The sequence below is a fragment of the Chiloscyllium plagiosum genome, unplaced genomic scaffold (genome assembly GCF_037043375.1).
Source record: "Chiloscyllium plagiosum isolate Xiang-an unplaced genomic scaffold, Cpla_swu_hap1 HiC_scaffold_37, whole genome shotgun sequence".
NCBI lineage: Eukaryota > Metazoa > Chordata > Chondrichthyes > Orectolobiformes > Hemiscylliidae > Chiloscyllium > Chiloscyllium plagiosum.
In genome coordinates, this window is record NW_028270175.1 from 1,023,069 (window position 1) to 1,038,142 (window position 15,074).

Genomic DNA, 15,074 nt, shown 5'->3' on the forward strand with positions numbered 1-15,074 from the left:
CTACAGACTAGGCACTTTACAACCTTCTGGACTTAATAGTTCAACACATTCAGATTGTGAACTCAGTCCCATTCCTTCCCTTTGTTTTAGCTTTAGCTTGTTACATTCTCTATCACCATGTCCTCTGTCCCCTCCCCCACCCCAGTGGGACAGTCTGTTTCCAGTCTAGAAATTAGACACACCATGGCTTAGAAAGGGTGGACGCTGGGAAGATGTTTCCATTAGTCGGGGAGACCAGGATGCATGGGCACAGCCTTAGAATTAGAGGGGGTCAATTTAGAACAGAAATGAGGAGACATTTCTTCAGCCAGAGAGTGGTGGGCCTGTGGAATTCATTGCCATGGAGCACGGTGGAGGCGAGGATGTAAAATGTCTTCAAGGCAGAGAGTGATAAATTCTTGATCTCGCAAGGAATTAAGGGCTACAGGGAGTGTGCGGGTAAGTGGAATTGAAATGCCCATCAGCCATGATTAAATGGCGGAGTAGACTCGATGGGCTGAATGGCCTTACTTCCACACCTATGTCTTATGGTCTTAGGTCCAGCCATTCTCCCGTTCCAATCACTTAATCTGCACTATCAGCAGCCTTTCTCCTCCAGCACTCCACCCCCCTCCCCACCCCCCAATGATTGCATAGATGCTGCCCCCTCCACACTTCATGTTAGCTCTGAAGAATCATCTTGACTCGAAATGTTAGTGTGCTCTCTCTCCATGGATGCTGTCTGACCCGCTGTGATCTCCAGCGATTTTGTTTTCAGTTCAGGTTCCAGCATCTGTGGTAATTTACTCCTATTTCGTCTGGCAGCATCTATGGAGAGAGAAAGCGAGTTAATGTATTGCGTTTGGTATCTTTCTTGGAGTATTCTAGATTGGATTGATGATGTGACTGAACATCTTCATCCATGATCGCTGACTTCAGGAAGAAAGGAGAAGGTCATGCCCCTATCTACATCAACAGAGCTGAGATGGAGAGGGTCGACATTGTCAATTCCTAGGAGTCACGATAACTAACAATCTGTCCTGGACCTCCCATGTAGGTGTGACAGTCAATACCTCTTCTTCCTCAGGAGGCTAAGTAAATTCAACATGTTGATAAGGACCCTTACCAACATTTATGGATGCACCATAGAAAGCATTCTAGCTGGATGCATCATGTCTTGGTACGGCACCTGCTCTGCCCAGGACCATAAGAAACTACAGAAAATTGTGAACACAGCCCAGACCATCACACAAACCAACCCTCCATCTATGGACTCCATTTACACTTCTCGTTGTCATGGAAAAGCAGCCAACATCATCAAAGACCCCACCCATCCTGGTTATAATCTCTTCCAACGCTGTGGGCGGCACGGTGGCACAGTGGTTAGCACTGCTGCCTCACAGCGCCAGAGACCCGGGTTCAATTCCCGCCTCAGGCGACTGACTGTGTGGAGTTTGCACGTTCTCCCCGTGTGTGCGTGGGTTTCCTCCGGGTGCTCTGGTTTCCTCCCACACTCCAAAGATGTGCAGGTCAGGTGAATTGGCCATGCTAAATTGTCCATAGTGTTAGGTAAGGGGTAAATGTAGGGGTATGGGTGGGTTACGCTTCGGCGGGGCGGTGTGGACTTGTTGGGCCGAAGGGCCTGTTTCCATACTGTAAGTAATCTAATCTCTTCCATTAGGCAGAAGATACAAAAGGTTAAACACACGTACCAACAGATTCAAGAACAGCTTCTTCCCTGCTGTCATCAAACTGCTGAAAGGACCTCTCAAATTTCAAATCTAATGTCAATCTTGGTTTTGTGCCCCTCCTGTGCAGTGTAACCTTGTAGGCCTCACTCTGTCTAATCACCTTATCATCTGTATGTCCTTGTTTGCTATGGTCTGCCTGTACTGCTCACAAAACAAAATGATGATAAATCAAATCAAATCAAATCAAGTCTTTACTTCAAATTGTGTAACTATATCGTTCTAGTTCTTTCCAAACAATGGATTGGAGTGAGCTATTACTGATTCCAGCCATAATTTTGAGTATGATGTCTTCAAATATTCACAACACTGAGTAATCAAATTAAAAGTGACAAGTTAAAATGAAATGATCACTTTGTAATTGCTTCATTTTTCTCAGAAAATGAATTCATCAAAAGGCACTTCAAAGCAGCATCTAATTTCAGCGTTGGTCCTGAAGTCTGTCTATGGTGGCTGAGTTGGCATGGAGTATGTAAGGACAAAGGGCAGTGGGTGTGGGGACATGGGTTGACATGTGTTGGCACTAAGTTGACATAGAGCTGTAATTGACCATGGGATGAATGGAGTGATATCGAGGGATCAGCATCAGAGAGTGAGAGGTTCATAATTATTTGGAGGGGGGAAGCATTCCATCCATTCTATTAAGAGGCTGAACTGAAATATCTTCCAAATGCAGATTTATCCGGTGGGCATTTTAAAGTATTCTCTGACTTCAGTTCAGATTCCAACAGTGGTTTTTTCTGTACTATTTCAGGATTTACTTATTATTCCACATATGTTTTAGTTTGTTCAAGTAAAATATTAAGTCAAGTTTGGAATATGGGTTGAAGTAGACAAGATGAAGTTTCCAATTATTTATTTTTTGAGATACAGACTTAATGGAAAATGTTGTTTTTAAGACTATGTGGACTCTTGGCACATCCCATAACAGTGTAAACTACTAGGAGCCACAAACTGTGTTGCAACTTGAGGCCCTCGTCTTAATTAAGCCCTGAAGGCACCAGAGACCTAAATCCAGGAGTCCTGTCCCTGAACACTGACCACCATCCCCTTTTGCAGGGGAAGGGGTAGGAGAAAACAATGGGTGGTTGTAACTTTCACATCCCCAGTACATGGAGGAAACGGCATTTATTAAAGTAATGTTTATTACTGGGATGTCCCAAACCTGATCTACCAGTCCTCCTTCAGACATGGTAGGAGGAGGTCTTAAGTTACTACTTTTTTTGGAGAAATGGGATACCATTTGAACATCTAAAGAAATATTTTGCATATGATCCTTGATACCTTTGGAAGACATCAGGTCGTCTTTGGGATTGCTGAAACTAGATATGAAGGTACTTATAGAGTGCTAAACTCATTTGAGCTGTTAGAAAAATGTCAAAGGGAGCTGTGAATCTTTTGTCCTTTACATATTTTGAAATAACTGTCCTAAAATACCAGGGTTTACTGTTTCACTCTATGGGTTGTTGCATCTATTGTGACAAGATTAGTGCTGCATGAGTGATTTCACAGCCTATCATTATCACCATGAGGTGCCTGCCAACTTACAGTTTGTTGACAGTTCCAAGTGCATATAAAATCTATGAATTAGACCTTTGAATACAAATGCTTGATTTTAAAATGGAGTAAAGGAACTTAAATACGGTGACATGATTTTTTAATCAGTTAGCTTTTTTGCTGTTCAGAAAATGAATTCATCAAAAGGCACTTCAAAGCAGCATCTAATTTCAGCATTGGTCCTGAAGTCTGTCTATGGTGGCTGAGTTGGCATGGAGTATGTAAGGACAAAGGGCAGTGGGTGTGGGGACATGGGTTGACATGTGTTGGCACTAAGTTGACATAGAGCTGTAATTGACCATGGGATGAATGGAGTGATATGGAGGGGATGAATGGGCTGGATGAGATGGATGCGTTGGCAAGTGTGTAGAGATTTGGAGGTGGGAGGGATGTAGGCCAAGGACTATTCTTACTTTGCTTTGATAATGATGGAGAAATGAGACTGGCAGTTTGCCCAGTCAGCCTCTGTACCCAACAACCCCTTTGCTTGCCCCAGGGTTGGCTGGACTGACTCCCATTTTCATCATCCCTCAGAAGAAGAGTCCAGGGCATATTTTCCAGGGTGGGTTTGTGGAGCTGGGAATCACCCAACTCCCCAGCCTGGAAGCAAGAATTCAGGCCTAAAATTTTAAAAATACATTTAATTTAATTTCTCAGGTCTAGCTGAAGACAGGATCATTGGAGGATCTGAAGTTGTCCCTCACTCTATCCCGTATCAAGCTTCCTTACAGATAAGATCAGTACATTACTGCAGTGGAACTTTAATTAATCCCAGGTGGATCCTGTCAGCAGCTCATTGTGTGAAACCGTAGGTTGCTTACAAATATAAATTACAATGTCTGTTTTAAAGTAACAAGTGCATTATAAAATACTTTAAAAATTAAAAAATCATGTGGTTGTTTTTCTGTTCCAGTCCATATCTCATCACAGTTGTGTTGGGTGAACATAGCCTTTCCAGGTCAGATGGCAATGAACAATTCTACAGAGTGATCAAACTTATAATGTTTCCTTTCTACCAACCTGCAACATTCAGGCATGATATCATGCTGTTGAAAGTAAGTAGTGTGGAAGTATAACATTAAGTAGCAAGTGTTGGTGTGTTTACATGAGCAGATAAAAATGTGTTTGAAAATCAGGTGTCTCAAAACATGAGACAGTTCTGAGGGCATGTGCTCACCTGAATCAGACCGCCATTCCAATTTAAATTGCCAAGTGTGCAAGTTCTGTGACATCCCTTTGATATTCAGTTAGAATAAAATATCAGCTTCTGTTTTTTCCCCCTGACTGAGTCCCAAGGACAGATATTTAAAAATAGATTCAAGTGACCCTTGCCTGCATTGATACAGTTATAGAGTCTGCCTTTCGCCAGAGATCAAATCCTATGCCAGAAAGGAGGATATTGGTCTGTTAGCTGTGGCTGTTAGTGGCACTCAAACCTCTAAGAGAAAACACTGTAGGTTCAAGACCCACCTCAACACTGATACTCTAGCAGTGTACTAGAGGAATACTGTACTGCCTGATACTCTAGCAGAGTACTCAAGGAATACTGCACTGCCTGATGCTCTAGCAGAGTACTAAAGAAATACTGTACTACCTGATACTCTAGCAGAGTACTAAAGGAATACTGCACTGCCTGATACTCTAGCAGAGTACTCAAGGAATACTGCACTGCCTGATACCCTAGCAGAGTACTCAAGGAGTACTGCACTGCCTGATGCTCTAGCAGAGTACTAAAGGAATACTGCACTGCCTGATACTCTAGCAGAGTACTCAAGGAGTACTGCACTGCCTGATGCTCTAGCAGAGTACTAAAGGAATACTGCACTGCCTGATACTCTAGCAGAGTACTAAAGGAATACTGCACTGCCTGATATTCTAGCAGAGTACTAAAGGAATACTGCACTGCCTGAACATACAAATGAGCTACAGAAGTAGGTCATTTCATGCCTCAAGCCTGCTCTGTCATTCAGTAAGAGTATGGCTGACCTTTTTGTGTTTTTAATTTCATTTTCTCCTTTACCCAAATCACCCTAAGTTCTCCAATCTACCTCCACTGTCAAAATATTCAATGACTCCACCTTGTTCTGAAACAAAGAGTTCCAAAATCACACAATCATCTGAGAGAAAACGTTTCCCCTCATTTCTGTCCTAAAAGGGTGACCCCTAATTTTAAATCAGTGACCCCCCTAGCTCTGGACTGCCGCACAAGAGGAAATGTCCTCTCCATGTAATCCTTGTTCAGAATGCTGTCTTTTGGATGAGGTGTCAAATGAAGGCCTGACCTCACTCTCAGGTGTATGCTAAAGGTCCAAATTGAAGGTTGCATGTTTCCACTTTGTTGGCTGTAAAGCACTTTCAGATTCAGACCACTTCCTGTGGCCATGCAATACAGTTGGAAGTATTTCCCTATTATACTGGCAGCAGCTCCTTAATTCCTTCCTGATTTGAGGCACAGTAATGCTTACTTTTGTTCTCAGGCCCTATCATATCTGGATCTAGAATTAGGACCATACCCACTGGAATTTCCTCAGTAGTCCAGATACAATCGGAGATCACACTGGGATTGTACGCAATAGGCAAAAGAAGTGACTCCTACTTTGGAATTCTTTTCAACTTTCTAACAGAGGCAGAACCCCAGTGACTGAGGGCTCTTCTCTGTGTTCCCAATGCCAGCCTTATTCCTGCAAGATTGTGCCTCTCACCTTTGTTGCAATTGGTTAAAGCATCCCAAAATTGGAAAGGAAAATTACAGATTCAGATGGTCATGCTGCTGAAAATGATATTTGTTCTGGACAGCAGTGTGAATGATTTGGTCATGTTATTCCACATTGCACACTAAATGAGAAGATTTCCTTTCGGATGTTATTGTTGATAAAATGACAAATGAACTGTTGTTTGTTCATAGTTACATTGCAATTACTACCAACAGCCTGTTAGGCACACACTTGTGGAGTAAATGGCCCATTTCCACGCTGCAAATGTAATTGTATGTAATTGCCAAGAATCATAATGAGGCTCCGAAAGGGTGCGATAGTGGGTAAACGTAGAGGAAAACACTTACTGAGATGTTTTTGTGTGGACTGAATGATGCGTAAAGGTTTGGATTAAAAGAAAATTGCTGATGAAGGCTGAATAAGATGTAAATGTTGCTGCCCTGATATGCTACAAAACCATTCCCAAACAGTACAAGGAAAACCTTTGTCAGAGACAGTGTGTCTTTTTTAAATTCCAAGGAATATGTTAGAAGAGCATCTACTCCTTATCCATGGAAGTGGGTCACAATAGAAGATGTATCAAAATGGGTCACCACTCTATAAATGCACACACACTATCATTACAACACAAAATGTGTTTGATATTACAGACCAATATTTGAATAAACCTGTTTAGCAAATCTATTGTGTGCACATCAAATGTAACACTTCTGTTTTATCAGTTGAATAGACCAGCAAAACGGAATGCATATATCAACCTCGTATCAATTCCATCTACTGATAAAATGGTTCGTGAAAATACCCTATGTACAGTCTCTGGCTGGGGAGTCACCACTGTTTACAGTTATAGTCTATCTGATGTACTTATGGCAGTGAAGGTTCCAATCATTCCTCGTTACAAGTGCAATCGACCTTCTTCATATGGTGGAAGAGTGCATCCCTACATGATCTGTGCAGGCTACAGGGCAGGAGGCAAGGATTCTTGTCAGGTATGGCTAGTTGTAACTCTTTATATTTATCCTCCTAAGTATTGTCGCTGTTCACAATAATATACCAACTAGAACTATTTGTGGACCAATAATTCAATTAAAGCTGGAATTGGTATCATAAACTTAATCAGCTTAATCTGGGGATTCAAGTAATGTAGGTTTTGGATGTATACAGCAAATCCCTCCTCAGAAAACAATACTGCATCTTTTTGGCCCATTATCCAAAAACTTTACGTACCTGAAGTTCTCTGGTTTCAATCATAGCCTCAAATGAACTAAGGTGTTTAGGATTTTACAATCCAGCTCAATACCCTTATACTAAGAAGGGAGATTGATCCAGGTTTTCCACAGTTAACCAAAACTAGCGCGCTGTGGACATTGACTAAGGAATCCTAAAAGGTCTTGTGGTGCAATAGCAGTGTCCCTACCTCTGGGCTAATAGGCCTAGGCTGAAGTAAAGGCTGCTCTAGGGGTGTGTTGTAGGACATCCAAAGGGGCTGTTCTGAAAAATATGTGTTAAATGAGGAATCTCTCATTTTTTGTGATATTCAGTAGAATGACAGAACATTCACTCTGTAACCTTATAAATGAAGGACTAGCCACTAGGATAATGCATCCAAGAAAATCTGTGCTCATTAAACTGCCGGATAGAAAGAAAACATTGGGAATAGGAAGAAAATAAAACTGGGAACCTTTAAATATATTAAATATAATGCTAAATAGAAAGTGAATTTTGTTTAATCCTTGCCAAAGCAGTATATACTGATATAAAATTCATAAGATATTAGCAGCCAAACATTGAGAAGATTACATATATTTATTTTGAATTTTTCCTGCAGTAACACTACTGCCTGGAAGGTTTCATTGCATTATGTCAGGTTTACATTTCATTCCAAACCTATAAGCTACAAGGGTGGCATGATGGCTCAGTGGTTAGCACAGCTGTCTCACAGCGCCAGCGACCCAGGTTTGATGCCAGCCTTGGGTGAATGTCTGTGTGGAGTTGCACATTTTCCCCATGTCTGTTGGTTGTCTCCTTTCAGGTTAAATGAATTGACCATGGGAAATTGCCCATACTGTTCAGGAATATGTAGGTTAGGTGCAGTAGTCAGGGGTAAATATAGGGGAATGGGACTGGGTGAGTTACTCTTCAGGGGGCCAGTGTGAACTTGTTGAGCTGAGGGGCCTGTTTCCACACTGTAGGGATTCCATGACAACAGCAGCTGGAAATGTATCAAACAAAAAGACAAATTGTGTGATTTTAAATTCAATTCTCTCTGAATCCCAGTGGCTTATTTATCTGCTCTAATTCTCCTTCACTTGAGGACTACATTTGCTTTGTTATGAAATACAACAGGGAAAAAGTGATATTATCAAACTAAAAATTCTTCATTGACTCTTCTCTGTTCATTTCTTTCCCAACAGGGTGACTCTGGAGGACCACTGATTTGTAATGGAGTCATTGAAGGAATTGTGTCCTGGGGAATTAGTTGTGCACATTACAAATATCCAGGTGTATATACAAGAGTAGGCAAGTACAGAAATTGGATTCAAAATAAAATAGCAAGGTTTTGAGAACTATCTGCCATTTACCGCTCCTGCTTACTTCTAAAAGTACTATAGTTGCCATCGAATTAGTCTTTTGCTTATGTTAAATCCAGAGAATACTTCAGCATTCTGTTTTTTTGGGCCAATTATCAATTATTCAACCATATTCTTCTCTAATTGAATATACAATCATTTTGATCTTCGAATTATAAACAAATATTGATTTGACTTCAAAGGAGTTAATCGTTCAGAGAAATTGTTCAGTAGGAATTTATAGAAAGTTCAATCAGTTTGTGTAGGTTCAAGTGAGAATTCCTTTGTGAAAAATTGATGACAAACCTTTTCTCATTGGGAAAGAGCTGGGCAGTCTTTATGACATAATCCAATCATTATGAACTTGCTCTTTTGCTGTTTTCTGCTTGCATTTTACACCAGCTAACTTCATTTTGTCTTTCATTGGGTTGTTTTGTTTCTCCTGCAGTTCCTCAGAATGACTCTCTGCACTGATCTCATGGGTTTAATGCTTATGCTCTCTGACCCATCCAGGCTGCATTATTCCTGATCTTACACTCTGTTCTGCTGGACCCCTGGATGAACCTTTGAGGTCATTCCTATCCTCAAACATAGAATTTAGCTGCAGTAGTAGGCTATTCGGCCCTTCGAGCCTGCACTACCATTCAATATGATCATGGCTGACCATGCAATCTCAGTATCCCACTCCTGCTTTCTCTCCATGCCTCTGGATCCCTGGAGCCAAAGGGCCACGTCCAGCTCCCTCTTGAATACACCTAATGAACTCACCTCACGGATCCACAGGTTCACAACTCTGAGCAAAGAAATTCTTCCTCATCTCAGTCATCAATGGCTTAGCCCTAAATCTTAGACGTCTATTTCTGGATATCCCTAACATTGGGAACATTCTTCCCACATCTAACCTGTCTAGTCCCATCAGTATTTTATATGTTTCTATGAGATCCTCACTCAGTCTTCAAAATTCCAGTGAGTACAAGTCCACTCTTTCTTCATATGTCAGTCCTGCCATCCCAGGAATCAGTCTGGTGAACTGATTAAGCTTTTGATTCCATTATTAATAAGTCCCCCTTACAGTTTAAACTGTGGATGGCTCCCTGAAAACAGCTGGAGCTTCTGCATTTTGGCAACCTCCTGATCACCTCACCCTCACCATCCAAACCCCACTCCGAGATTCCTACACGGGGAGACAAGTCTTCCCTCGCCATCTGCCTCAGACCAGAACAACGATCACAAATGCAGTTATAGTCCAACTGCAATAAGATTCAACTACCTCCAGCCAACACTAGAATTTATAAGGTAAATACAGTCTTGTCACAATATACTAAATACAGCCAAATTGGACATCTAATTTGTTTAAAATAGGCAAATAGTATTATTGATAATCAGTAATTCAGAGAGCCTTTTAAGGATCTCCCAACCCTGCTCTCTACTTCACTTGCAGAAACACAGGATATCACATAATCCAGTCCCCATTACTATTGAGATGAGATCAGTGTGGATACTATCACTCTCAATGAATAATTCAATGCTTTTTATCCCTAACTGGCAGTGACAGTCACAGCATGCATTTGAGAGAAATGTGGGATCCAGGCCTGAGGTTCCATTCATTCACTGTATTGACAGACAGTTGCAGGCTGCAGATCTTCTCCTTCCAGTGAGGTGTTCCCTGCATGTAGAAATTCTCCCTCATAAATATGATTCCAAATAATATTTAATCCAGTGACATTAACAATGCAACTTGCAAAACATAGATCTCTGTACCTAATTTAGAACTACACATTAATCTCAGCTGATCGCTAACAAAGAACAGTACAGCACATGAACAAGCCCTTCAGCCCACCAAGACTGCGCTGACACTTGATGCCTTTTTAAACTAAAACCCTTATACCTCTACATGGTCCATATCCCTCTATACTCTGTGGAGACATATATCTGTCACGATTCCTTTTAAACATTACTATTGTATCCACTTCCACCACTTCTGGCAGTGCATTCCAGGCACTTACCACCCTCTGTGTAAAAAAACACTTGCCTCTTATATCTCCTTTAAACTTACTTGATTTTACCTTAAACCTATGTCCCCCAATGAATTGATGCTTCTATCTTGGGAAAAGGACTCTGACTCTGCATTCTACCCATGCCTGTCATAAATCTGTAAACGTCTATCAGGTTGCTCATCATCCTTCAGCATTCAAGTGAAAACAAATCAAGTTTGTCCAACCTGTCCTTATAGCTATTACTCTGCAAACCAGGAAGCATCCTGGTAAACCATTGTTGTATCCTCTCCAAATCCTTCTGGTAGTGTGACAACCAGAACTGTTCATAATCGATTATCTGAACAAAATAGTGCCCGCCCATTACGTTCGGATAATCGAGTTTCCATGTATTCCAAATGTAGCCGAGCTAAAGTTCTATACAGCTACAATATGACTTGCCAATTTTTATACTCAAAGTCCCAAATGATGAAGGCAAGCATGTTATAAGCCTTCTTGACCACCTTATCTACTTGTGTTGCCATCTGTATGTTGATGCTACTAAGGGTTCTGTCTACTTCCCTCCTGTATTAGATCTTCCAAAATGCATCACCTCACATTTGTTCAGATTAAAGCCCATCTGCCATTTTCTGCTCAAGTCTCCAGCTGATCTATATCCTACTGGATCCTCTGGCAATCCTCCTCACTATCCACAGCTACCCCAATCTTCATACCATCCGCAAACTTAATAATTAGACCTCTTACATTCTCCTCCAAATCATTTCCATATATTACAAACAACAGGGGTGCCAACACTCTGTGGAACACCACTGGTCACAGATCTTCAGTCAGAAAAACACCCTCTAGCTCTGCTTTCAGTCTTCTATGATCAAGGCAGCTTGGTATCCATCTTACCAACACACCAATGATTCAATGTGACTTCATCTTTTGTATAAGCCTGCCGTGAGGGACCTTGTCAAATTCCTTAGAAACCCATATAGACAGTATCCACCACACTGTCCTCATCAATCATCTTCGTCACTTTCTCAAAACCCTCAATCAAGTTTGTGAGACATGACCTTCTCTGCACAACTGTAAGTAATCTAATCTAATCTAAAGCCATGCCATCTATCACTAATAAATCCATATTTTCCCAATAGGAGTAAATCTCATCCCTAAGAAGCTTTTCCAATAATTTCCTTACCATTGACATAAGGCTCACTAGCCTGTAATTTTGTGGATTACCTCTGTTGTCTTTCTTAAGCAAAGGAACAACTTTGGCTATTCTTCAGTCTTCTGGGACCTCTCCTGCGGCTAACGAGGATACAAAGCTTTCACACAGGCCCCAGCAATTTCCTTACCTGTCTCCCGCAGCATTTGGGGATCTCTCTACTTTAATGCTTTTTAAAAACACCCAGCAACTGCTCCTTTTTTATATTGACATGCCCTAGAATATCAACATATCCCTCTCTAGACTCATCATCCACCATGTCCTTCTGCCTTCTTAAATTTGATGCAAAGTACTCATTAAGAACCTCAGCCACTTCCTCCAGCTCCATGCATAAATTCACTTGAGTTGACCTATCCTTTCCCTAGCTATCCTGTTGCTCCTTATATATGTATAAACGCCTTGGGATTTTATGTCCCCTTTTAGCCTTCTTCACTCCTTTCTTAAATTCTTTCCTGCTTTCTTCGAGGGGTCTGTCTGACTTCAGTTTCCTAAACCTTTTTATACCTTCTATTCCTTTTTGACTAAGCTCTCAATTTCTCTTGTCATCCAAAGTTCCTGAATCTTGCTATCTTTATCCTTCATTTTCACAGGAACATCTGGTCCTGAACTCTAAATCAACTGCCCTTTTAAAAATTCCCACATGCCAGATTTGGATTTACCCTTAAACAGCTGCTCCCAATGTATATTCCCCAGTTCCTGCCTAATATTGTCATTGTTAGCCTTCTCCTAATTTAGTACTTTCATCCAAGCTTAAAACTTACAGAATTATGGCCACTGTTTTCAAAATGCTTCCCCACTGAAACTTCAATCACCTGGCTGGGCTCATTCCCCAATACCAGGTCTAGCTGTGGGATGTTAACCATTTCTAAAACCCCCCAGTAAAAGCAAATGCTATTAGAAGGCAAGTTATCCCAACCCCTAAAGGCATGAAAAAATCTGACTATTTCACCACAATTTCCAAATAGTTCTCTAGTTTCTCATTTATGAGGTCAAGTTCTGGCTGTTCAATTGGTTGGACTGAAACCAGAAAGGGTTTATGTGGGATGTTGGAGAGCTGACTCACATTGTATCCCACAACTACTGAGAATAAACCTCAAGCAAGACATTAGGATTGAGACCAAACTATCACCGAACAGTGGTCTAAAAAATATAACAAAGTAAAGATTTTCTATCTCTAGAAGATGTGGCATACATTTACATCACTCATTGTCTGTTATGAGAAGATAGTTCTTTTGAATTTACTTGCCCTTGTTCAAAATATTTGTTCTTTATAACGATTCAAGTATATTCTATGATAATGACTAAACAAGTGTACCACTTTTTCTGTTTGTCTTTTGCATCTGCTTCGACTACAGTAGTTTACTCAAATTAAAGCACCAAATGTATGAATAGAATAATGACTTGATACAGCTGTTGTATTTTCCATTTTGTTTATTTAGTTTGCAAGAATTTATTTGGAATATAAATTCCAAGCATTCAGGAAAACTTTGTTTTAGTGTGTTTTCCTCTCTCCTTCCCTTCTTTCTCAAACACAATGAATCAAACTGGCATCTGGATTCACAAACACCAGGAAAGAACAGACTCACAAATATGATCCTCATGCATGATCCTAAATGGATGGACCCTAAATATTGACAAGGTTTATTTGAAAATAGACCAGAAATAGGAAGCTGTTTTCTCTAAATCAAATCTATTTCTAATAGTTAAAGGAATCATTGTTGTAGAACTGGCCCAGATCACTGAAGATTGCAGTAGATAATATATTCATAGTTACCTGCTCAGACAATCATCTCCAATCATTCAGATAAAACTATCTCGAGTCTGTAGGGCACAAAGAAAAACATTGCGAAGCTCTAATGTAAAAGCAGGTCCAAGAAATAAAATTACAAAAAAGATGGGAGGCAAGTGTGAACTTCACATTAATCACTGACAGATGGCAGTACTTACATTCACTGAAGTGCCAAGATTAATTAATTGGAATCTGTATACGTAAATACAAAGACAATAAATTCCTTTCTGTGAGAAGTTCTGAGCATAGACTGAAATTTTATATTGTGATGTCCAGCCAACAGACCACTGATGGTGTGTGTCCCTACACTCTGCCAATGTCACTTTAATTTGGTGATGGGCTTCTCTCTAAAAGTAAAATTTATAGTTAAAACATCTCCAATCTATCCAGTGAATGGAAAGTTGTTGACTTGGATTGTCTGAACAGAGAGAGACTGCAAAAACAGGCTGGTGTGATTTTCAAATGTACAGCGGATTGATATACATGGGCTTTACTGTGACCAACAGATTACTGGCCTGGTAAGTAATCCTACTGCATGGTGAGGCTGCAGTATGTGCATCAATACAAACACTGTAATATAACTATATTACATGATCTCAAGTATTCAGTATCAGCTTCAGTTCTGGGATCAGTGCTCCAGGAGCTCTCTACACTCATTTCTACAAAGAGCTGACCTCGTCCTGTAATGCAAAATCATCTAAGATAAAATTCCTCAATTTTTGCCACACCTCAGTATTCTGATCTGTAAGTTCAAGGTGTAAGACTGTTGGTGGGTTTTTTTGGCACACACTGAGGCAAATGCGGCATGAGAAGAAATTGAGAGCATGCCGTATTTGTGGCTGCCAGTGATTGGTGCCAGTGACTGGGGCAGAGGGGTTGGTACAGAATAAACACAGCAGAAGGTAATGGGCAGGGGAGCAGCAATAACCAGCCCCTGGCTGGGGAGAGGTTTTGTAACAATGGAGATAGAATGGAAGGAATGGCAGAATAAGTTAAATATGGCACCATGGGGCTGGAGGCAGTTATTTGATGCAACTTACAATTGAAAAATATATTCTTTGTGCTAAAACAGAAATGCACTGAATTTGAATGAAAATATATTAGAAAAAGGTGGCAGATAAATTAAAAACAAGATTGGGAGTTAGGAAATTGCTCTTCTTGATTAGGAATACTGAAATTATAACAGGCAGATTTCAAAGGATTATTCCGAGATCAATATTGAGATCCATCTGATATAAAGCTGCCTTTTCAACTCCAGAGAAAACAAATCCCAATTAGACTCTTATATCCTGTGGTCAGACTCTTTAATGAAGTTTGTATTTATGTTCCTGGGTCTGTTTCTACACATAGACATGGTTTTACATGGCAATTCTCAGTCAGAACATTTGATTCTGTTGAAGTCTTTGTTAGGAATAATCAGAAATCCTGTATTTCATGACATCTTGTTGCAATGAAGATGCTAATTTAACAGTAAATGTCTGTGGCTCTCTGCTATTACGAATTTATCTTTGCT

The 15,074-nt window shown here is 40.5% G+C and overlaps 1 protein-coding gene across 2 annotated transcripts in view; it reads left to right on the forward strand.

Moving 5' to 3' along the window:
- The window catches only part of LOC122540482 (trypsin-like), a 32,374-nt gene extending 18,650 nt beyond the window's left edge, over nt 1–13,724 (forward strand). For both annotated transcript variants that reach the window (XM_087980190.1, XM_087980189.1), the window contains exons 3-6: nt 3,942–4,092; nt 4,198–4,339; nt 6,721–6,987; nt 8,413–13,724. In XM_087980190.1, the coding sequence (XP_087836316.1) occupies nt 3,942–4,092; nt 4,198–4,339; nt 6,721–6,987; nt 8,413–8,562 (710 nt within the window). In that variant the 3' untranslated portion in view covers nt 8,563–13,724. The remainder of the gene's footprint in view (nt 1–3,941; nt 4,093–4,197; nt 4,340–6,720; nt 6,988–8,412) is intronic.
- Nucleotides 13,725–15,074: the final 1,350 nt, after the last annotated feature.